Here is a 25,756-nt window from a genome sequence, read left to right as displayed (position 1 = left end):
CAGAGAAAGGAAAACAACCATTCAACTCTGTAATACGAAAATATGCAATAATTACATGACCCGACATTTGCCAAAGTTTTCCGAAGATTTGTATCTTTGTTGCCAAGGGCGTCGCTAGGGCCTTTACTGGGACCTGCAGGGAGTGCAGTTTTGAAAAATTCCAATGCAGATCTTTTTTGGCCATTTTAAAGGTCTTGTGAAGAGTAAAAATGAATACTTTGACGAATAAAGCCTTACATAAGACTGTTTACCTCTGAATCAGTAGCCTGAGTAGGTGAGTTTGGTTTATACAAGTATATGAGCGTTGGTGAGGTGTCGTCCGCCTGAGGTTTGGGTCCAGTTCAGGGAGCCATCATTATTTACGGCCTGGGGGGTCGGAGGAATTGCTTTAGAAACTCCAAAATTTCGAGTAACCCCCCCCCCCCACCAACCATGACGTGTTTGAGTAACCCCCCCCCCCCGCTCTCTGCTACAGAAATTTTGAGTGACCCCCCCCCCAAAAAAAAAAAAATTGGGAAAGTTAAATATCTATACAGTAAAATGGATTGCTGCTGCAACAGGCCCTGTACAGACCCTGATTAAACCCTGTGGTACAGGTCTGTGTTGGAAAGAGGTTCCATTGCTGTGACAGGGGCTGATGTACAGGTCTGTATCCAGTGCTCTGATGACATGCAGTGTTCTCTGTAGAATTTGTTTACAAGAGGGCGAAGATGTGGTGCGAAAGCACCACAAGCAATAGCATAAGCGGTCGCGGGGGGAGGTCAGGAGGGGGGTGTCCCCACTTCTGCCGTTGGAGCTTTTAAAAATAGAGATTAAAATGGTGTTATTTGGTGGCACTTGGGGAGTATTTTTTTCAGATTTTTTTTGTATAAAAAACTCAAAGGAACAGAAATCTGAGACAGTATTCCAAAACTTATATTCCAGTTCACTGATTTCAATTACATTTTTTGAAAACAAAAAAATAGCGACAGACATACATTTATTCACATTTATTATTTATTATTATTTTCCTGCAATAAAAGATGGGTTTGTTGTCAAGGCATTCCACTGGTTTTAAACTTTATAGAATCAGAATTAGCTTGCTTTACACATTTTCCCCTATCGATAACCTATACAATGTAGAATATAGAAAGCAGACGTTTCTCATGAATGATCAGGCAAGTATATCAATCTTTAATCAGGAAATACTGAAAAATGTACTCAGTACTAGCCTCTAACATAAGGCTTGCCACGTCGAATAGCAGATCATTCTCGTCTGAAGATCACAATAACGTGAAACACATAGTGTAATGAAATTTTAGTTTCTACTTGAAACCACCTGTATATATATATATATATATATATATATATATATATATATATATATATATATATATATATATATATATATATATATATATATATATATATTTGTGTGTGTGTGTGTGTACACAAATACCAGGTATGAATATACATATCTTTACTATTATTGTTGTATTAATTCGTAACTCCACTAAATGCTTCAGTACACATCAACAAAATTGAGTAGCCCCCCCTTTCTTGTTTTCCACTTTTGAGCAACCCCCTTGTAGCTTTCGATTTTTTGAGTGCGCCCCCCCCCCCCGATTCCTCCGACCCCCCGGCAATAAATAATGACGGCTCCCTAAGTTCCAGCTAATACTGGCATCAGTGATGTCTGGTTTAAATACACAGCTGGTGTTGCAATGTAATACTTTGCGACCTGACCCTGAGACACTGTCTGTGGGGTAATGGTACCTGCCAGTTATCATGGAGATAATCTCATGGCCTGGCTGTTCTGAAGAGGGTGATAAGACAGTTGGTCCAAATGACGTCAAAATTACACAGCAGCTAGTGAATATGTAATTGTGATGACAAGATAAAAGTCTGAGTTCACTGATTTTAGTTTGAAAACTGTAATTTGTGTAAATCAGTAGTGGCACCACATTGTTTGCCAATAAAGCTATGAATGAAATGCTGACCAATTTAGTTTGTCAACAAAGTTACTTCCAAATTTCCAGAAATTACTGAACTTTACAATTTGGGCAAAACACTGCACTCGTTGTCAACAGTTGATTATAGCAAACCATTAATTAGGTTTGATTTCTATGCCATGGATGTAACAACCAAAGTCACTTACCATTTCTCCAGTTGTTTAATTCGATCTCACTATAACTGAGCCAATTAAACTGACAGGCTGCTCTATAACACTGATATTTAACTAATTTGAAAGTCAAGGATTACTTATAGGAGAATGATATTATCCGCAATCATGGTCTACATGTGCTATATTTATAATTCTTTGTAAATCTTTGGGTTTATTTTTTTATTCTATGTTATATAACTTGTAATTACCTACATGTACAGATTGTCAGAGTCTTTAAGAAGCAAATGAGTTCAAATCACTCAGTAATTCATTTTCTTCCTCCTAAATGTATGTATTTGACTCATTACTTACATAATTTGCATATATCAACTGATCCCATGTCCAGTCAATTGTCAATTCACTACATTCTTTTCAGAAGAGCAATCGTATTATAGTCTCTTATCAGCAATTTTATGAGCTACTAAGGCTATGTTTTTACCGGTCCGATGGAATGAACAAGTGTAAGTCTCTTATCAGTCATTTTATAAGCTGTCTTGATGTAGAGGGAAGGCCATGTTTTTACCGGTCTGATGGAATGGGTCCTTTAAAAATACCGTCAAGGACAGTGTGCTCATATTTGGTTTGAATTGGTCCATCAAGAAATATTTAAACCAGAAAAACAAGAATGAAATAAGGTCTGAAACTTTAGATACTGGAGGTCAACTTAAGGAACAGGCTTAGCAGAGGAATGTTTCAACACAATCCTTCATGGTTTCAGCAGGTCTGCCAATATGTATCAGTTCATGAACAATGACAGGAAATGACTCGAGGTCAGTGGAGTGGCCTGTTTCAGTTAATGCCACCAGTCCCGCACACTTGCAGGATTTCCCCTTTTTCTTACCTCATTTGCATATTTTCGACACTAACATGTTCATTTGAACAACGTCATATCTCAACCACTGGGTCTACCTGACATTAAATACTGTGATGGTAGGTGTGGCCGTTTGGAAGCTTTTGCGTGTGACGGACATACATACATACAGACATACAGACACCACAGACTCACCATATACGCTCTTTTTGGTATTTATATACATACCAAATATGAGCTAACTAGAGTGAACTTTTATCACTTCCTACATGTTTGCACAGTGTATATTATAGCCAAAACATGGAACTATGTGCCCAAGGGTAGGTGACCATTTGCCTGACGTAAGGAGGGTGGAAATGGTCTCCTGCCTTGATGGTACATAGTCCCTTGTTTGGGCTATAATATTTTTATTACATAACTCTCTTACGCAATTTTCACTCTGAATATTTAGGTTTATTGGCAAATGATAATCAAATTCTTTATTTCCATTAAATCCGTTAAAAAAATGGAACGATTCTAGTCATTGAATGGCGCATTGATATGTTTAAACCACTATTATGCGGTTTATTAATTTTTTATACAAAATTTTCCAAAAACAAGATTTCCTAAGCAAAATTTCAGCATTTTCACATTCAAAAGTTGTCAAGTTGAAAATAGTTTCGGTTCAATTTCAGTCAAGTGATGACAATTATTAAGTGATGACTATGACCACTTTGTTTGATGATACGAAACCCCTCCTCCAGAATACTTCACTGGAAGTGACAAGTTCATGCATAGCTGTGCGATCAATTAGTGCCTTTCTAGTGGGATATCCTGGAAAAGCACATTTTATGTAAACTAAGGGATTACTAATTTCTTCATTACACAGAATTTTACTCAAAGCGATGGTAAAAGGGTATAAAATTCACACCACAACCACAGAAACCATTGCCTTCAAAGTCATGGTATTTCAGTCAAATTTAGCTAAACAACCAAAGTTCAAAGTTATTATTATTTGATGTTCAAACATGATAATATTGTTTCAACAGCAGTAATTTATTTGCAAACATGATGTGCATAAAGCATTATTTGATGATTAATACTATTTTAATTGTTCAAACTGTATAATATAATGTTATATAGTTCAAACATTAGGAGGTTATGTGCTCAAAGAATTATTTTTTGTGCCGTTTAATGATTTTTTATGTATATATCATAATCTCACATGAAAAATAATAAAATATTTGTTTTCTCAGCAAATGCCACGTATTATTTGTATAAGCCACTTTTTATTTGGTTTTGTCTTAGTGTTATAACGTTATGTTAGAATGTTATGAACATGTATGAGCTTTCTATATTATATTATATTATAAGCTTTCACTTTTCCACCACTAGAGGGCACTTTTTATGGCACCAATCAGGTGAGGAATTGTAACTTTGCCAGGGTTGTTTAAGTTGAACGCTACCTGTTATCGAGCAAGGTCAGCTAGAGTGACACCTGGACCACATCAGGGGCAGAAACGGAAAAGAGATATATGGACTTGGACCAGTCATTTCAAATGTCTCACAGATTGCTGTGCCACTAAGGTACTGTCAAGTGTAAAGAAACAGATTCTGGATAAAGCAGAACTAGGTAATAAGAAAATCAAATCAGATGTTGAATGCAATGTTCCACAGAGGATTGAAAATTTGATGTCTGCTGAAATGACAAAAACTGACAAAGTAAAGATGACCTACTATATAACATTATATGGTACAGTTTGAACTTTAAATAATGGTATTTAATCAGCAAATAATGCCTGTTGCACATAACAACACCATGTTTGCAAATAAATTGCTACTGTAAAAACAATATTATGGTGTTTGAAAATGAAATAATAGTAATTATATCATACCAGTATATCGATGGTGCAAATACAGCGATCTGATTGGTCAAGATACGAAAAGAACCATGGTATATTACCGATATACCACAACTGGCATGCTGGCATACACGTGAGCTCTTAGCTTGAGCAGAAATCCGTATTTGACGTTCAAGCCAAAATTTTGATATACTTTTGAGATATCGCACGCAGCAATGGTATACCACTTGATTTTGACCAGTTCACTTGCTATCGCTCATGCATATGTCGTGAACTGATCAAAATCTTGTGGTATACTGTGGCTTGGTGTGCTTTATTACTTAAGGATGTACGAGCGGTACGCGCGCGTGGAATTTGTCATTTCCCATAGGATTACATTGAAATTTGCTGGAAAATCAATTTCTACTAATGTCATTTTCATGAAAATTTGCACCAAAGCTCAGTCTAGAGAAATAAATAATACTGATCAAATAAAATTATATGGTCACCGCGCTAAATTTTGAGATAAACAGCATTGAATTATTTCATCCATAGAAAATGCATTGGTGAAAAAATGCTGACTCAGCATTTTTTCTCACAAATGGCAAAATTCATGGTCATTTATCATTTATCTCATAAACGAGCGCGGTGACCCCTATATTTTATCACACATTTTGATAATACTTACAAAGGAGAATCCAAAAATTGACAATTCAGAGAAATGACATTACTTTTAATTTTACCGATCGTACATCCTTAAATAAACTTGATATATACTTTATGCAAATAATATCTTAATGTTTTCACATACAGTAATGCATAATGAACATAAAAATATAGTGTTGGCACATATAGTATTCTTCAGTGATAAAATAATTATGCAACACCCTAGTATACTACTATCTGTAAACTTAAGTTAGCTGTGGCTTTCCATCAGAGTATGTACTACACCTTCATAATTTGGGCATAAAAACTGATCCTTATTCAGGATTCAAGTGCAGTAGGGTACTTTTGTAGGTAATAATTATAGAAATATTAAATTTTTATCAACAATATTTCTAATCAAAAAATGATTAACATGTTATGGCTAATAATGCCTTATTCATTCCATTAAAGAGCAGTCAAAGTTTTGGACCAATTCTTTTACCTAGATATGTAAAGTCCCAATGCCGCCTGTCAGCAGTAAAATTATCATGAGAAATGATGCATCTGGGACTACCAAACTTGTCAGGATCACAGCATTAAGCCTTATGGTGATCCTATGGACTACTATTAGTCTGTGGGTTGAACCCTGAAAAAGGCTCTAGAAATTGACTTTTTTCAAAGAGGATATTGGGCACAACGCAAACCACTGATATGGCTTTACTTCATATACATATTTCAATCAGACACTATGTCGGTACGACAATAATTGTCAGCATTTGTCTATGAACAACAAAATTGCAAGCTAGAGGCTACAAGGTAGCTTGACTGTTGATAGTCTATTGTACCCAGAATTATTTTATTAAAGGCCTTGGAAAACTTCCATTGCTGAAATAATAGCATTTTTTATATCATAACACAATGGTTCAATCAATGTACATCCACCATATTTGATTTGATATGCTCTGGATTTGAATTGGCCAAATAAAAGACACCTTGTGCATACGTACACACACATCCTCAACATCCTTCAATATGCTTCACTTGAACATGAATAACCACAAAGAGAAAACATTTTTGCATGAATTGCTCATAAAACACGGTATAATTTTATTTTTCTCTCAACAAATTGTACACTTTTTACTTCTAGCCTATACATTAAACATTTACAAGACCATGCAGGAACGTACAGTTCATTGAAATCGCTCAGAAGGTAACTTAAGATCAAAGTTATTAAAAATTGCATGATTTTTTAAAAAAAGAGAAAACAAAGCATACAAAAATAAAATTTGTCTCATTTTCACCTTTTCCATGAATATTAAAGGAAATGTCATTGGATTTTTCACAGAAAATGATGATGGTCCTGGAGTATGATCGCTCACATAAGAAGGGTTGTCTGTCTAGAGGTCCATTTCTCATAAAAGAATACTGTAAAATGCTTTGAATAAGCAGGGTCCGGTTTCTGCTAATAAGAATTTGAAGGATTTACTAGATTCCTAATTTAGGTTACAAGAAGCTTTTATCATTGTTAGTGTAGGGAAATGTTTGAATTAGCTGCATCTTAATCAGCAAATCCTTGACTTGCTAAGTTAGCTAAAAAGGCCTACAAGCTGAAAGAGACGTTTTACAGTATTCAGTGGTAGATCGTTGTGGTCAAGTTCATTGTGACTTATAGTATTAAATAAATTACTTCTATGCTATATGCAGTCTTACACCAGTATCCACCAGAGGTTCTTAAAAAGTCAACATAGTCCTACTTGAATCTTGGGACGGAAGACCTTGTGCCTTGTGTAGAAATGCTCAGTCAGGGTTTGCACAAAAACAAAGACATCACACTATGCCTGACCATGAGGGCAGCAGCACTTCAGTAAGAGTCCATGTTTTGCTCCACTTGTTTGTCATTCTGCCTGCTATAAACACATGGGTTCTTGTATACAAATTCCACACTGTGTAGGAAAGTAGGCACTTGAGAATTTTGATACAAATTTGTCAAATCTACTTACTCTAATCTGGAATACTTTCTCTAATCTGGAATACTGAGCAGTATATACTCTTGAACATAGTGTAATCTTATATTATATATTTTTTATCCAGACAACCCTGTCATTGGCTGGTTCAATTTTGTTTACTTCTATACTGCTGTACATCTCATTGCAGAATTTTAAAGTACAGAGTCAATCCATTGGTAAGCTTTGCTATGGGCCTTTACAAAAAAGTCACTTTTAAAATTATTTTACAAAACAATATTTACAAAGTAAAATTTAAGTACTCTCTCTCTTTCTTCATAAATCTATGGTGCTGGGAGGATTGGAATGTCACTTTTTTATCTTTTTAATTTTTTGCCCTTTTTTTTTTCTAGAGTTCCAAAATTTGAAATTGAATGGCAAAGTTGAAGGAAGAGACTGGCTGGCTCACACAAACATGTTATTCGGACATGAAGCTCAGAGTAAAATAATTTATTTTGTAAACTCAGAAGGAATGAATATGTTCAAATGGTGCTACGATAAGTCATTTGATGACAATTTTTACTCAAAAAGAATCATTTGTCCCTTTGACCAAGCAGGTCTTACCTGTGGCTGTTTTTGTTCTATTGCAGCTTGAAAGATGTAGTCGAGTAAAAATTATTTGATTAACAATTCTTCTGAACACTGCTTATCATGATCGCTGATTACTATTGCGCCAATATAACTTAATCAATGTCAAATTTTAACATATTACACTGTAGTTTAATAACCAATGGGCTGATTATAGGACAGGCCTGTAAAAAGCTAATCCTCTTATGGGTATGTCCAGGCTAAATAAGAGCTACAAGAATCTCCAGGCTCTTAATTCACTTAAAAAACAGAAAAAGGTTCAAAGATTTTAATGCTATTAAAACTTCTATCAAATGTAGAAATGTTTCAATAAGCGCAGAAGTACTCAAAACATGAGAGGTACACCCTAACTGCATCCTGGTATGTAGAATTAATTACACCTGCCTTGTGTGTGTATCAGCCAGCCATGAGATAAAGGAATGTGTTAGTCTACACACATAATCTGTGTCCCTCACCGAGAGAACAGAGTCTCACCCTGCCCAACTACTAGACCCCATTTTTTGTCTTCAACCTAACTCATCCAAGGAGCTAACGAGTCAACTGGGGTGGTGTCTAAATTTGTTAATGATAAAAGTGTTTAAAACAAAAAACCAAGAACATTTCCCAGCACCATTTTGATGGCTTCAAAACAGAAGGCGAGTTCAACAAGAACTCAATTCACAAATTTTCACCGTCTGTTTTTGTAGACATTTCCCAATCCTAATGAAAAAAATAACACCAACATTGCATAGCAAAATCCAAAGAGATGAAACTCAACACCATAAACTGTAAAACAATTCAAATAACAGCCAGGAAAAATATAATAAACTGTACAAATTATAAAGAATCTTATTTGCACACAAAAATAGATAAAACCATTTAGAATTTCATCGGAGCATGGCTAGACTACAACAAATAGTTACCAACTACTGTCTATTTGTTTTTTAATCTATCATCTATTCACCAACTAATGTTTTTTTTTATCTACGAGCATCTAACTGGCAGTGATATTGTTTTAAACTTTCTTTTTTTCACCTTTTACAAAATAGATTGTTTTTTCATTCTGGTAGTCGCTTTCCTCTACATTTCTGTGCAAAATACAGCTTGCCATTACATTGCAGTCAAAATTCAGAAATTTGAACACCCACCGTAAGTCTATTTGTTTTTAAAAGTTCATGTCGTGCCAAAGAGAGTGGCAGTGAGGGTTACATTATGTTTTGAGGAGCAGTACATGTATATTACACAATGGAACTTCAAAAATCTTACTTTTTACTAACAAAATTGCTTTACAACGGCATAAAGGGACAAAGGTTTTTAAAACAACGTCTATAGTTAAAATTCTATGAACTGATTGGTCTGAGGTATCCAATTGCAAAGGCCCTTTAGTTTTGTGACAATTAACAGGTAAATAGACCTTTACAGATATCACGTTGACAAAATTATCCCCAGATGGATTCAATGGTTTTTACTGCACAATTTTTGATGACGAGCAGAACAATAAAATTTTAAACTATGAGAAGTGTTTATGCAGATTACCTCTAGGACTAACTTCAACTCCCAGAATCAATCTTCTTCCATACCATAAGCTGCTTTTTTACAGAAATAGCAGTTCACACATCCTGTACTGTTCCATTTGAAGTATAGGCATGTCGATAAGGATACAGTTACTAACGTGCTTAACCTTCTTCAAGTGACTAATTTTTTTCATTTTTTCATTTTTTTAAAAAAAACAGAGTTGTCGCCATGATTTAAGTGTACTGTGATGGTAGTTCCTCCAGACATCACTGGACATGTAAAATTCCATCAAGTTTAAAAATCTAAGTTTTTGACTTGACGTCTGTTGGCAAGCTCCTTGAAACATCTCTACATTTTATATTGTCTTATATATGACTATGTGTGAACTGGTTATATTATGTGATGTTCAAGTGCAATGTGTTATTTAGGCAGAATGGCTTCCACACAGACAGAAGTACCGGTATTGCACAAACACAGCAATACATTTCACTGTTCCTATGATTCACCATGCTACCAGATATGCGATACCACACAATACAGAAAGTGTTACAAGTTCCAAAAATGCCAACGACTCCAATACAGCTTTGACACAAACAAAGTCTCCAGTCTTCATACATATTGAACAGCGCTTCACAGACTTGTTACACATGCAGAACAAAGTTATCCATGTGCTGTTCACAATGTTTTGGTGCAAATATATGCAGGTATATTTTTCATTGTTGCTTGAATAAGGTATGTCCATGACCTATTTTCAAACCAAGGAATCTGGTTCTGAAAATTCCAGGCACTTGTCAGTATGTCTCTGTGACGAAAGCATCAGCTCATTTCTTTTTATCATGTTGTCCTACTGATTGTCTCTGCCTGTGCCTGTATCTCTCTCTCTCTCTCTCTCTCTCTCTCTCTCTCTCTCTCTCTCTCTCTCTCTCTCTCTGGCTTTCCTGGTGTGTATGCTTAGCAATTTGTATAAGTTTGGCGCGGTGCACATGTTGGTGACTCTGTGCATCACATAATAACACTGATTTCCTCTCTCGTTGCTAAGCGTCCTTCTGCGACCTTAGTTTTCCACGGGCCGCTGGCTGCTGTGGATAGATGTTCCTTGGTGACCAGCACTCTAATCCACAGAGTACCCTTTACTCTTCATACTCATTGTTACATGACATCTTGATGGGTAATCCAACTTGTACAGGAATTTTTCTCCATGATCTTTTTCTGGGATTGTTTGTTATTCTTCCAGTTCAGCAGAGAGTAGGCAGTTGGATTCACCTTTGTCGTAAAATTCAACAGTGTTTTGCCAAAAGGAAATAAAGTACATAATAGATGACAATTTTTTTCTTTTAACATAAAAAGAGCTTTCAAAAAATAACAGGTCATGTCTGGAAAGCTCATGTGCTATGGCAAACATTTTTTTTTGCTTTTGATTCCAGGTACTCTCAGACCCTGTCACCACCTCCAATCGGGAAGTTCAGTGTGCTTCCTCCGTTGCCTATGATGAAGCTGTTTTTCAGCTCCCTGTTAAGGTCCCTTTGCATGCTGGCTGGCCTGTCTATAAGACTGTCCCTTTGGATGCTTGATGGCCGGGAGAGAGAGCTTTGGTCGTAAGTCTTTGGCTTTGGTGGCACCGGTGGTTTACTGGGCTTCTCCATGTTGTCCTGCTGGATGTTTTTGGCATTTTCTGTTTCGATATAACTGAACACTGGTGATTCTGGAGCTTTCAACACTAGAAGAGAAAGGGATTTAAAAAATTCAAATTTATGTCATACAGCTCTCTTCATAAGATTGTAAAAAAAGTTTACTCTAGTTTCACCAGTACCTTTTTTGGACACCGTGGGCAGAAGGCCCAAATGGTTTCCTATGTTGCCTCAATGTCAGTTCAGGTGTGTGTGTGTCAATCTGTCCTCCAAAACCATCTTTCAGAATGTCATGCAATCCAGTACATAGCATCATGAAAGATTTAGATCTAATTAGATTTTGGTGGATGTGGTCTGCATAATTAAGACATTTGCATAATTAATGAATTTATGCCTTAGGCTATATCTCAAGAATTACTCCACCAAATTTGATGAAACTATGCAGGAACTCAAATTGTTCTGTGGTCTAACTATGCTAAAATCTTGGTGGGTGTGGCTTCCATATTTTAGCTCATTTGCATACATATAAATTTCTGTAATTAGGCTCTTATCAATACTGAGTGCCAGATTTTGACAAGACCCATGCTGTAAATTGATCATAGTTTGGTCCACTTATGATGTAAATTTCATGAACTAGCGTTCTAATTATTGGCTTATTTGCATATTTAATGACTTTCTGTAATTAGATATACATTAATATTGAGGGCACAGATTTTGACAGTACCTCTGTTATTAATTGATCATACTTAGGTCTATGTTGTAAGTTTGATGAGTATTTTAATTCTTAGCTCATTTGCATATGTAATGACTTTTTGTAATTAGGCTCCGTATCAAAATTGATAGCACCCATTGAGACTGACCTTCGCCATTGGTTGATCATACCTGGTGTTAGTAAAGTAAAAGTTTGATGACCATAGCATTCAAATTAATAGCTCATTTGCAAATTTTGTGAAATTCTGGAGTACGACCATGTACCAAAACTGAATGAACAGCATTTGATTTAACTTCTTTGGTTCATTGGTTATAATTAAATTTATTCATGCTAAAAGTTTGATGACCATGACTTGCTTATTGATAGCTTCTTTACATAATTAATGAAATTCTGTTTATAACTGTAAGCTACAGCAGCTGCACTTATTCCAACTAATGCTGGAAGTTGATGGGAAGACATATCATATTTAGCTCATTTACATATTTAATGACTTTCTGTAATTAGGCCACAATCAAAAACTGAATGGAGAGGACTTGATCAGATTTCCAAGGTGGATTTGACATACTTACTTTTGCTAATGCGGAAAGTTTAATGATCATGACATCTTTATATTATACTTACATTTCGTCAAGCTGGAAGTTTAATTAGTGCGACATATCATAATTAGTTCATTTGCATATCTACATATGACTCACTGTATGTAGGACAAATAGCAAAGCTGAATATTGTGAATTTGAACAGGTACAACATTGATGAATGACCTGTGTTTACCTTCAACATAAGTACGATTAAGAAGAATCGAGTTTGTGTGTAGCATACACAGGTATGGATATAAACACCTCTGTTTGTCATTTTTGCTTACTTCCATACCATGTTTCTTATACTTTCCTTTTGGCACACGGTGTCCATTTAAGTCTTACTTTAATTGAGTGATCTATTCTCCTTATAACATAATGTTATTGAATTTTCTCAATGGCTTCATAGACTCAAAAGCTGTTTTCCAAGAATACTGCCAAGTGTTACCAATTTTGGAAATTAAAATCAATTCTTCACTGAAATACCATAATTGTAAAAAATATGACCAAATGAAAGACAAGGGGAAGCATTCTCAAATCAATACGAAAACACATTCAAATCATTTCAGTGTAGTCATAAATCCATTCTTTTATCCTCTTTCTACCAAGCATGTTACAGTTTAAAATTGTCACATTCAAGAAAGTTGAAGTAAACTCAATTTTCAATCAACTAACAGTCAAAACTATCTCCAAGACATTCCATTTAATATGAGAATTCATCCATTAAATGTCAGTTGACAGTGTGAACATGGAGCTTTATTTTTTTTATATTTAAAAGTGATTGAACTACCATTTCTCAGTTGTTTTCAACTTGAATTTGTGATACTTTAAAGATGTCAAAAATCAAATGTTGCAGCAAATTCTACTTGGCAGAATGAGGATTGAGCAAAAAAGTCCTTTCTTTGTTGCGACTGTTGTTTCAAAAACTTTCAAGTCGTATGAGCCAAGGCAAACTGGTGCAAAACATGTGAAGTCTTGAAGAAAGAGAAAGCCACCAGTTAATTTAGTGAAAGCTTGGCAGCTGACAAGAACCACAACACCACTGCAAAGCCTGATGGGAATGATGCATTGTGGGATGGATTGTGAGAAGTGTGCCCTCTAGCTCATGAACTCTTTGCATTGATTTCAAAATTCTGAAAATTTCCTCTGCATAAGCCCTATACCAGTATGTGTAAAATGTGTAAACTTTCAATTCAGCTAAGGAGCACACTGTTGGTGAGGCTGCATGGAAGATATCTAGTAAAAATGTTGTTAAGCATGCGGAAAAAAACGTTGCTGCCAAAGATGGTTTATCGGTTTAAACTACTTTCTACTTGAAACAGGATAGGCAGATGGTCTACATATCCTTTTTTAACATTTAAAACAACACAGAGAGAAAAACAACCCATGTACCTTCATGGAGGCAGATGATCTAATTGTGATAAGAATAGTCTTTAGCGTTCCATGAATTACCAATGTCACATGCTATATTGTAACCCTATAAATGATATGAGACAAAGAGAAACGAACTATTCTCAGCTGTTCAGGGGTAGTAGTACTCTGACAACACGTCCTACCGAGCCAAAAAATTCCATTGTGGGTGTCAAATGGGAATAAGAGTGACAAAAAAATTGGAAAAGTAAGTTTCTTTAGGATTTTGTAATTGTGATAGCTTGTGTACGACAAGACAAATAAATAATTGTTGACAGACTGACGCATAGCATGATAAATGTTGAAAAACAGTTTTTTGATATGAAGGTGAAAATGATACGGGGAAGTGCAGATAATATCTTTACAGCAATCTAAATTTCCAGCGTTGAATGAACAGGTAACATGGAACTGAACTGAAAATAACTCATGTTATTGTGGTGCATGTGTATTAATGATTGTGGATATTCAGCCTTTTGGTCAAAAGGGTGTTGATAAATGTACCATGGGAAGATAGCTCACCTTGTTCTTGATGTTTGCTGACATCCATCTGCCCTCTCTTTGAGCACAAACCCTTGCTTTGTCTCGCCCTCTTGCAACAAAAGTAGATTATAAGAATGCTGCCCAGGATTGCGAGAAGAATCCATCCAATGATTGCAATTACTGTGAGTGCCGTACAGTCACTGCTAGGGTCCACAACTTTTTCTGTCCTTCCGGGAACTACTGAAGCAGAGGGAATATTTCCAGATTGTTATCGAAGTACTGCTATTTTATCTTTCACAAATCAAGAAGCATACTGCATGCAAAATAAGATACAACGGAACATATCTTGACCTGACACCACCGTCACCTTATTCCCCAAAGTGTTCCAGAATTCACCTACAGTTATTGTAAATGTTGTTATATTTTTTATTATTCTGACTTTCAAACGCAAAACAGATACTTATATAATTGAACACACCAAATAGGTCATACACAGCATGTCTGTTAGATTGTTATTAGTTTCTGGATTAGTTCTAATATATTAAAACAATTGTGTCTCGCATGTGCATGGCTTCAATTCTGTTTCCAAATTAGCACCACATTGCTCTTCCCTTTCAGGTATAGTACCTGTGTTGTTTAACATGTGATGGGAGCAGTATGTAGATGTGTGAATATGTAGCTGTGTGAAGCGCACATGAAACAATGAATGTATGTGAAACAGCAATTCACAACTTTGGTCCTGAACAAATCGTTGTCATGGAAAAGTGTGTTCAATGTTATGGATGTGAGTGTATGCAATTTCTGGACTGGGTACAAGACAGACTGCAAAACACAGACACAGTTGAGACAGGTTTCAATAAACAACAGCAGGTTACAAGAATTTATATCTAAGAAGAGGTTCAATCAGCAGGAAGCTTTCATCCTTTTGGCAAGAAATCGAAATTTGCTACGTAGCTTTTTGAAACTTCACTTAGATTTTGAAATGTTTATAAGTACTTTGTGGGAAAGCTACTGCTGGTATTTCATCAGATGTTGTGTTGACGTGCAGAGAGAGGTATACTTTTCAGTTCAGGTCGTTCGGTGCAGGGAGGGATAGTGCAACGTTTTTCTGAAAGGATCCACACTAAGGGACATCAATGCCAAGGTTAAAATCCGGGTTAATCATGCAATTAGAAGGACCAGTTAAAAGAATACAAGGAAAGCAGTGATAGAATTGGGCAAAAGTTCATTTGGGAAAGCTGTTCAAAATTTCAAAGGTTGATTTTTGGGACATAGGTTTACTGAACCGATCTTGTAATAGTTAGTAGTACTATGGTGATAAAGTTTGCCATTCTTCTTTGGACATATGACAATTGGATTTGACCACTTTAACTTGTCGTCTCACGGTTGACTTAGTTTATTGTCTCTGACTCTCATTTGAGGAATTTTCAGAGAAAATATCAGAAAATTTATTTTTGTTCTTTTTTCTTCTTTTAAAATGGTGGGTAATATACTGAATTCTCCACCACTTCAATGACAGGGATGTAACGTTGATGATGATGATGATGATGATGTGAATATTTGGAAGCTCAAAGCTGCTGTGGCGGAGAAGTTGAAGTCTTTCGCAAGCTGAAAGATTACTGAAAAATGCATTAGTGGGTTGGCGCACTTAGGGAAATGAAAAAACAGAAAAGAAAAAAAAGACTTTTAAATGATGAAGACATCACGCTAGGAAGAGGCAATAAACAAGTTTGGTTAACTTGCTGTAGGCTCTGCAACCATAGAAGTATTTTGGTTTCTTCTCAACCATTATGGTAGCTGCTCACTTGTTTTCAAATTTTCCTATGGTCTCCATGACCACAACAACATTCTCAGAGCTGACACCATAATTGGCCAAAAGGCTGTACTGAGCATGCTCTATCAATATCAGGCAGTGAATTGTGGGAAACAGGGAGGGGGAGTGATTGACAGGTGCTACTTGGGCATTAATAGAGCATGCTCAGATGTGGTTACAGATTTTTTTATGTTTCCACAATGGCGGCAATACAAATGAAAAGAACTATATGAATACACGGTCTTGGAAGAGAGAACTTTAATTTGTTCTAAAAGGATTACAACTAATTTTGGTAGATCATGCAGAGTTCAGTGGAAGAAGTAAGTACAGAGGCAGAAAAGAATTATTTCTTCCAGCGTGCCGGGCAGAATGGGATGACAAGGATTGGTACAGGGAGGCTTAAGACATGCACAGGTTAACAAAAGAACACTAGTAAAACAGACCGGAGATGATCATGTTGAAGTTGAAAAGGAGACAGACAAGAAACATACTTTGTAACATGTATATCATGAATGATATGAATGCGGTGGTGAAACTGAGATTTCCAAGCTTTATAATCAAACAGACATATCAGTCACAAACATGTGTAGCTCCCTATACCAAACAACTATCCATGGCACACATATAGACATACATATATACACATTATACACATTGAAACAATTGATATCCATAGATTCTCTGACACTGTCTTTTGTTGCGTAGGCAACAACAAACTTACAAGGCACAGGCGTCTCAGCAACTCATGCTATGTTTTGTCTCAATCAAACAATTTGCGTGCAAATGTTTCTGCCATGCACATGCTGCGGCTTGCACAACTATACTAGGTTGACTTGGTTTTTTGTTTCTATATTTTCGGCATATTGTTTTTGGCATGTTACAGCAATTTAGTTAAGCAAATGTCCATGAGATATTTTGCACCCACTTTGTAGCATTTGTAGCAAATAAAACTGCCAAGCTCAGTTTAAGCATACATTGCATTGCTCTATTTCCTAACTGCCTGAATTAGTGCAAATTTTTATTCCCCTCATTGGCAAAAAAATGGTCACCTTTCACAACATTAGTGCATGTGTACTGTCTGATGGTGAGACAACTTGCAACAAGGCTTTCGTGATGTTTTTACTTATTCCATTTTTGCAGGTATAAATCTATTTTGAAGTTTATTTCCTGTGAGTCTCTGTAAAAAAATGCATCTGCAGATCTTGCTGAATTGCACTTGACCAATCCAGTGTAACAAAAATGTTGATTGCATAAGTCCATCTAACATAATAGTGTGGGGATACCCTTAGAACAGATGAAAACATCACCAGTTGCAGTTGTCTCCCCTTCTATAGTACATATTGCAACCTTGGGCACTTGGTAGTAGAATTTTCTCATTTGCCACCAAAAACATTCTAAATCTACATCAACCTATTACTTAAGCAAAAACCAAAACAAAACACGACACGATTAATTATTTTGCATGCTAAGTATTGTTATAAATCAAGGAAAATATAAAAAAAATAACATTTGCCGCCATTGTGAGAAACTATTTTATGGGCCTTACCAATTGGTTGAATCGCATTGTCTATATCAGTTGTATGATCCCTCTGCCCGCTTGTGTCTGTCGGAATATGAGCTGATAGCGGAGGAAGTTTATTATCAGCAGTGTGTTTGGGGGATAATGAAACACCTTTGGTTGTTTGTTCTTCAACCTTCATAGTTGTGACCCGGGTTGACGGCACTGCTATGATGCAAAAAATACCAGTTTTTTTACATTTTTTGGTTCGGATTTCTTTGTGTTTTGTAAGAAAAAAATGCACAAAATGAGACAGAGGAGGGGACAGTGTTGTTATCTTAGACAAAACATAAAATGGGCAGAGAATTTTTAAAAAATGAAAAGTAAAAAAATGTGCTTTCTCACTGCATGCTATTTGCCGACAGGGTGAAATGATATGAGGGATGGCATTTGAAATGATCTACAAACTACTGTGTGCCTCTAAAAACTATGTGCCTGAATTTATCACATATCTTTAGACCTACATATGCTTAATATATTTATAAGACTACGGTTAGTTAAACTTTGGGAAACTGTTATAATTTTTTTATTTGACTATCAAAAATTACTTATAGAATGTTAGAGTTTTTTTTACATTTTAGTTAGATTAGAATGAAGAGTTAGACTGACTTTAACAAACCTATTATGTAATTCATGTATTTTGTGCTTGTGAGTGTCTGCATCATGGTTGCGATGTTTCGAAATTTCAACAACAGAAAGATCAAAAAAGTTTTGTCTCAGTCATTTTGCACTTTAAGAATACGGAGTCATGAGAAATTTGTTCTGGTTTTGCCCAAACCTGTTGAGATGAACTTTCATGTCCTCTGTCAAAACCAACTTTACAGTTTGAAAATACAGAGTCGTGATGGCACCTGACTCTGTAATTTCACTTCAGAAGTTGGCTGGCACCGATCAATTCATACAAAACAAAACAGAATTATAAATGTAATAATACTCTTTTACAAATTGTATGCATTTCAAATTCCTACACGGTATACTCTTGAATCTAACACTATTTTTGGTAGTTAAGTTCGCTGGACATATTAAACACTTTCAAGTAATATCTTATGAAGCATGGATAACCAAAATGTACAGAATGCAAAAATTTGGAATATTGAAAAAATTTCGAAACAGTCAAACCAAACAAAAGCATAATTAAAAGCAAGGGCGTTACGCTGTTTACAAAAAGTCAATCCTTTTAAACACTCGTAAGTAAATCAATTTGCAAGACTGAAAGCACTCGGCCTACATTCTGGCGCTCAATATCGTGGAGAACCAGAAATTAGATACCCTTTATTGAGATAATGAGAATATTTTACAACACCAATGAACCTTAAACCCACACTACACCAATCAGATGGAAATCCAACTATGAACTACCTGTCACATCAGTTGTCGACTGACACTCGGGGCTAATAGTACTAGTAGTGGCGGTAGTAGTCACTGGGGAGGGAGTAGATCTAATCTCTGTTATGATGATGAAAACAACGAGGGACAAAAACATTACATGCAGTGAAGGGGTGATTGTATGGGAGGAGTCTGGGGGAGAACAAAAAAACAGAGACAGAGGAACAAAGCATTAGCGACTTGGTGTTAACCCTTTTGCAGGTGTTTCTCAAAAACAATTGTGTACCAATTGCAATTTTTTCTAAAATCATATGTGTTATATCTTGTTAGTGACTAATTACATGAAATCTGTTTCTCCTTTTACAGATACCTATACATGCAAACATTAAATGCACATGCTCGAAATTTCCTCCTAATTTCCTAATTTTGATTGACACCAGCAAAAAATGTCATACCAAGTAGAAGCACATTGACAGATAAAGAAGGCAAGCAGAAGAGGGGACAAAGAGGATTTGAGTATCACGTAAGCAATGAGTTGTTAAGTATTTTTTTGCAAGTTTCAAGGGACAGCATGACAGAGGAGATGAAGCATGACAATTGGATGCACATGTCAAGGAATCAAATGATATTTATGGCATAACAAGATCATGGCAATGGAATAAATAAGCAGTTAGTGGCCATCCAACCCAAGGTCACATATCAGCCATCTTCAATAAGGCTTTTCTAAAGTACGATATATACCAGCACCAATCTCAAAGTTTTCATGAAAAATAAACACATCTCAATGAGACTTTTACAGATGTGGTGTTTTTTACATCTTAATGAGTGTTTAATTTACATCAGTGCAAAAGGCGGTGAGTCTGAACCTCACATGTTAAACCACTCACAGCACATTGAAAAACAAGCAGCAACACACAAATCTATCTAGTCTAGAGCTCACTACTGCTTTTTACATTTTTTTTATATACTTAGGAAAAAGATACATAAGTATCTTGCTGCAAGTTTTCTCAATGCCAGCAAGGGGACAGATTAGAGTAAACACAACATGACAGAGATGTGGGTGTGGTATGTTTGTGGATTCTGTGATCATGAGTGTCTGTGTTTCTAAATTTGGATGAACTTATATCTCCGGACCACTTGGGCAACATTGACAGACAATCCCAAACATACTACTGTAGAAACTTGTAACATTAGCATGGATTACAGTTAAATGTAAATGATACTGACATATGCCAATGATATGCAGTGAATTCTAATGCATTATTTCTAAATGACTGTTCTCTTCTGGTGGAAATGGTACATTAAAATATAATGAGTCATGTAAATGACCACTATTATACGTACATATTTACATATTATGTAAATGATTCATTCTATGTAAATGTTGTTCATGTATGACAGCACTTTTCATTGTTGTTTATTGATGGATAGACATAACTGCACTGTCACGGTTAGTACAGGAGACATACACTAAAAACAAACACACAGACTGAAACACATACCACTCTGTGACTGGTGTTAGTATGAAGTCAATAATTTATGATTTGAATGTCTTTTCACTCCAAAAGACAGTAACAAGGCCAACAATTGGAAGTGTGACTGTCTTTTGAAGCTCAATGATACAATGTAACTCTCTTGAGAGAACATTGCTTCAATGTAACCCTCTTTGGAATACAGTGAAACAGTGTAACTAATTCAAGAGGTGGGTGATACAAAGTAACTATCTCAAGAGATAAATGATACAATGTTACTCATTTTTTACTATAGTGAGACAATGTAACTATCTTAAAAGGTGGGTGATACAGTGTATCTCTTTATCACATGATGATACAGTTGAAACTCCTTTTTGAAGCATGCTGATACAATGTATCCCCTTTTCATATCTTTGTGATACAGTGTAACCCCCTTTTGGAGCACATGTAGATACTTGCAAACCTGTCAGCCAGTAAATTTTCATCATGTTCATTCAACACTTTCAAGTAGTACTGAGCGAACTCTCCATCTTTGTACTGGAATGTTTTGTTTATCGTTTTCAGTTATCTGTTTTCAGCCATTGATACAATATAAAGGCTAACACAAATGTGGATAGGGCACACTTTGTTGGAAAAAGTAATATGAAAGCAACATGTGGCCAGCCAAACTGAAAGTGTCATACAGACACAACATGCAAAACTAAGATTTGTGTATAAAATGTATGTGCTTGGAAAGCTATAAAAATTGAACGCTCATACTGAAGTGAACGATACCAGATGATGTGTATGGAATCATCGCACATGCCAACTTATGGCTGACATGCTTGCAAAAAGCATACAGGAACTTATGAAAAGAAAGGGACATAAACACATGAACATGAAAACAGAAATTGAACAAAACACAAAAGAGAAAAAAACCATAAGCAAAGCATGAGAACTAACCGGTTGGGGGTTCTGGGCATTCACAGGTGATCTCTGGGCGGTGGGTGTGATGGTTGACAGCAAATAATGAACAGCAGGTGACAAAATAAATGGTTGCCCCGCACACAATGGACACAATGGAATGAAATGGAAAGGGGAAAAAATAAAATAATCTCATTAATTTTACTGTAATAAACAAAAAGAAATGTTATTGAAACATTACATCTTCATTATTTTACATACATAAACAACCCAGAAGATATGTAAATGTACAGCACAGCTCTTTGACTTAAGCAAAACATTTGTAGTGAACTAGAGGGGTTTATAGGCATTTTACAGATACCAACAGCCATTTTAGGAGGAAGAAAAGCACACCATCATAGGAAAAAAGTGACAAGCACATACTTTGTAAAGCTTTAATGTTTGATGTACAAGCATATTTTTTCAAAGTTGCCTCTTTCTTTCGTGGAGACCCAACACAAGTAAACATTGACTATCGTTTACGATTGAGCTACAGTATAGACAGAGATAGTAACACTTGCATACCAGTAGACAAGAACACATGAGTCTTGAATGATACGATAGGATGCACACAGTGAGAAAAAAGTACTACTTTTCACTTTCCCTTCAGTAACACTGATTCCCCTCCACTGAATTTGTTTAGAACAATTGCTGTAAGTGTGGTGTGATTGGTACTAGTGTTGTGCATAGCAAATCCCCCACCATAACTGCAACTAAATCTTTAACTGGTCCTTCACTACCAAAAATGAGTACAGCACCAATAATTTTTTATTATCAACTATTTTTTTTGAAACTTGATTATAAATGTCCCTTATCTGATAGACGAGGCAATAAATTATCTTTCTGGTTTTGGCTGATTTGATATTTTGTTTTGAGAAAATAAACACGTACCTCTCATGTCACCATCATAATAACTGAGAGGGGTTCAATATAATCAACACAATGACACTTACAACTATTGTTGATGTAAAGAAAAGATACCAAAGTTCAATCTGATGTGGTTTCATATTATACCCTTGTCACCACCACATCTCTCTGAGCAGATCTTAACTTCTCCTTTCAAAGTGTTAGGGAACAGACTAGACCGAACAACGGCTACAAATCTTAATTGACACACAAATAGCCTTTATAATTTACAGCTAAAGTTGCTTTCATGCTTTTAACCTGTTCTCCCCAATCTCAAGTACAAAGGCCCACATTCATGATCTATAACAATGGGTGCGGGCCAAACCATGGTGGTGACAGGGTTAACATACATTAGAATTGTTTCTCATGATGCAAAAGAACACTATGTCAGAACCATTTATTCCTAAATAACTATCTTTTGAACCTTCTGTATAAAGCACAATGCCTGATTATGGCCAACATTCTCTCAAACCTTTAATTTGCTGACCAAAACTATTGGATTAGCAATACATTGTAAAATTATTTCAATTCAATTTTTTATCAAATTCAAGAATTTTGATGTCACTTTACAGTATAACTTACGTGACAGATGACTACAACCTCAGCACTGAAGAGGTTAAGTTGGGTGTTTTTATTTTGCTCTGCCTTTCATTGGAACTTACCTTCAACTGGACAATTCTCTCTTGCAGTGATATTCTGTTTGACAACACTGAAAAAAATACCAGTCATGTCACATTAACAATGCTACATACTCTACACAATGGTTATGTAAAGACACATCATACAGAAATCCCTGTTGTACAATAGTGTATACTCCATTATCTTTCTACTATAGGCCTTTTGCAATACATGTAATGTATTTGCATTTGAGTTTACAGAATTGTATGTTAATTGCTCTCATTCAGTGGAAAACAAAGGCATACAACTATCTACTCTATGCTATTTCCTGTGTCACATAACAACTGTAGATTTAAGGATTTGCCAGCTTTTTCAACATATAAACATTTACAAATGACATCAAAGGAATTAGAAGAATAAAACTTGCCTTTGTTAACTTCTGTTACTGTGGAATAGGGATTTAGACTTTTATATATATATGTCTTTTCTTCAATATAGAATAATGTTTAGAAGGAATGAAATTATACACTTACTTTTGTCATATTTTTAAAATATAGAACAATATTTAAGAAGGAATAAAATTGTAAACTTACATATTGGGTTTGTAAATTTTACATGTCTTTGAATTTCCATCCCAACCACAGTAGGGGTCTTGAACACATCCACTATAATGAAGACAGAACAATGCATTGATGATATTGATAAAGGTTTGACTGAAGCCAGAACTGATTATCAACCTATTATGAGATTTATTTGATGGCGTCGACATTTCTACTTTTTAATCCTAGCTGCTTATGTAAGAATGACAGTTTACAAATTACTTGTCATTGTATTTCCTTCTTTATTGTATTTTCCTTTGGCATATTTTTCTGCCTTTGACAGTGAAATTTGAGAAAAAACCTGCAAAAAATCCTAATAGATCAAGAACAAATCAAAAAATCTTCTCATTTACATGTACCTTTAATTTAAGTATCACACATGAACCAGCAATTATGGTGTATTAAAATTCTTGAGTTGCAATGTACTCACCATTCTTTTAGCTCTCCACACCTCTGAACATTGATAAGAACAATCCCACTCGGAGTGCCAACAAGGATAAACTTGTCAGTTTGGTTCCCTATGAACTCCATACTGACAACGGGTTCTGGTTTCTCAGGATCTGTCACTGTTATTTCATCAATGAGATTGCTCTGCAGTTTGCCATTTATGGTCATAATCACAACTTTGAGAACTTTGCCATTATCTGCAGGTAATAACAAAAACAAACAATCTCAGAACGATGCCATTACCTATAGGTAATAATGAAAACAGACAATCTCAGTGTAAATAGTAACGTTGGCACTTTGAAATCAGAAAGATATTCTCATTGAAAATTGGCACAACTTGCGTTTGATGCAAGTTTAGAAATGTTCTAATTTCAAATCAGTGCCTTTTAAAGGAAACACTGTACTCCCTTCTAACAAACTTTATTTCCCTCGTAATGTTGAGTTAAAGATACATTTTTCTTTTCACTTCTACAACTGGTCCAGAAAAACACACCATCATAACCTCACCCTCTTTTTGTGTATGGACACTTTAAGGCACATTTGGCAAAACACTTTGTTTTTGACGGTGTGTAAAGAGAGGCTAAGATGGCCCCAAGAAATGCTGAATACAGACGAGCAACATAGACAGGTTTATGTGTCACATAAGGTATACACAGAAAATCTAGATATAGATTAAATGCCATACAAAATTTGAATGATCCACCAACCTGTTCCAATAAACAGTACATCGTAGACTGTTCTCTCAACATTTTTAACAACCAGTATCTGAGTGAACCTGTAGTCTTCCCTTGTCATGGTGAACAATGGAAGTCCATCATTATCGCTGGGTTCTACGTTGTCGTGCATCAGCGTATGTGATTTGGCAAACAACAGGACATTGTAGCTGAGACTAGTCGAGTCATTCTGACACTGAAATTCAAAATAACAATTGTTAAGAAAGGAAAATTTTGACTGCATCTCTCAGAGATTCAAAAACAATATTTTAGGTTATGGTTAAGTTTCTGAGAAAAAGCAAAAAAATGCCAAAGAGTCACTATGTATTTCTACAACATCCAATATAAAGCATGCAGACATATTGTCATTTCGCATTTCCTACAGACATACAAACAATCTACTCAAACAGCTACTTTGTTCAGAGGCATTTATCCAAAAAGAAGGCAAAGGGGTTGCAACTTACAGATCCAGGCCTTGGGCTGGGCACTTCACTGTCCGGAACAGGCAACCATGCATGCTGGGCTGTCTGTTGTTCCTTGAACTTTCCCTCGTCAAATACCTCAGTGATGCTGCTCAGGTCATAGGTACACACCGCTGATCCTGGGATAGAGTTACTACATAACAGACAACAGAAATATATTAAGTATCAGCAGAATTAATTTGTAACAGGTCAAGTGTGCTGACTACCATCAAATGATAAAAACCATGAAAATTACAGTTACTTATACAACTGATGGAGTATTTAATGATATGTGAAACATTCAACATCTGTTTCAACCAAAACTTTTGGCTGAAAGGTAGTGTTTACAAAGTGTTTATTGAATTTTGTGATGAAATACTTCACAGCTTCAACTCAAACTGTATCTAAGCTCATGAGCAATCCACCTTACATTTGTACCAGAACAATACTACTGTTTTGACTTTTTCACCCTACCTATTTCAGGGGGGGTACTTACTTTGGTGTTGTAAAAACTCCATAAAATTTTCCATTCAGTTCAAAAGTATCCTCTGTAAAAAAACAACACAACAGGCACTCTGATGACAGCACATAT

General features: G+C 35.7%; 1 protein-coding gene across 50 annotated transcripts in view; it reads right to left on the bottom strand.

Annotated features, from left to right (window-relative positions):
• Positions 1 to 6,490: 6,490 nt before the first annotated feature.
• The window catches only part of LOC139121513 (semaphorin-1A-like), a 97,215-nt gene continuing 77,949 nt past the window's right edge, over positions 6,491 to 25,756 (bottom strand). For 6 of the 50 annotated variants that reach the window (XM_070686461.1, XM_070686462.1, XM_070686463.1 and 3 more), the window contains 9 exons: positions 25,661 to 25,712; positions 25,168 to 25,318; positions 24,698 to 24,899; positions 23,974 to 24,187; positions 23,538 to 23,609; positions 22,989 to 23,035; positions 21,421 to 21,453; positions 14,349 to 14,546; positions 6,491 to 11,221 (listed from right to left, as the gene is read on the bottom strand). In XM_070686461.1, the coding sequence (XP_070542562.1) occupies positions 10,935 to 11,221; positions 14,349 to 14,546; positions 21,421 to 21,453; positions 22,989 to 23,035; positions 23,538 to 23,609; positions 23,974 to 24,187; positions 24,698 to 24,899; positions 25,168 to 25,318; positions 25,661 to 25,712 (1,256 nt within the window). In that variant the 3' untranslated portion in view covers positions 6,491 to 10,934. Of the gene's footprint in view, positions 11,222 to 13,811; positions 13,972 to 14,348; positions 14,550 to 17,668; positions 17,849 to 19,039; positions 19,199 to 21,420; positions 21,454 to 22,988; positions 23,036 to 23,537; positions 23,610 to 23,973; positions 24,188 to 24,697; positions 24,900 to 25,167; positions 25,319 to 25,660; positions 25,713 to 25,756 lie in introns of those variants that run through there. The other 44 variants (XM_070686445.1, XM_070686446.1, XM_070686447.1 and 41 more) reach the window with 26 other exon arrangements.

Source organism: Ptychodera flava, chromosome 21, assembly GCF_041260155.1.
Source record: "Ptychodera flava strain L36383 chromosome 21, AS_Pfla_20210202, whole genome shotgun sequence".
NCBI classification, from domain to species: domain Eukaryota; kingdom Metazoa; phylum Hemichordata; class Enteropneusta; family Ptychoderidae; genus Ptychodera; species Ptychodera flava.
This window is presented reverse-complemented; position numbering and strand designations above follow the sequence as displayed.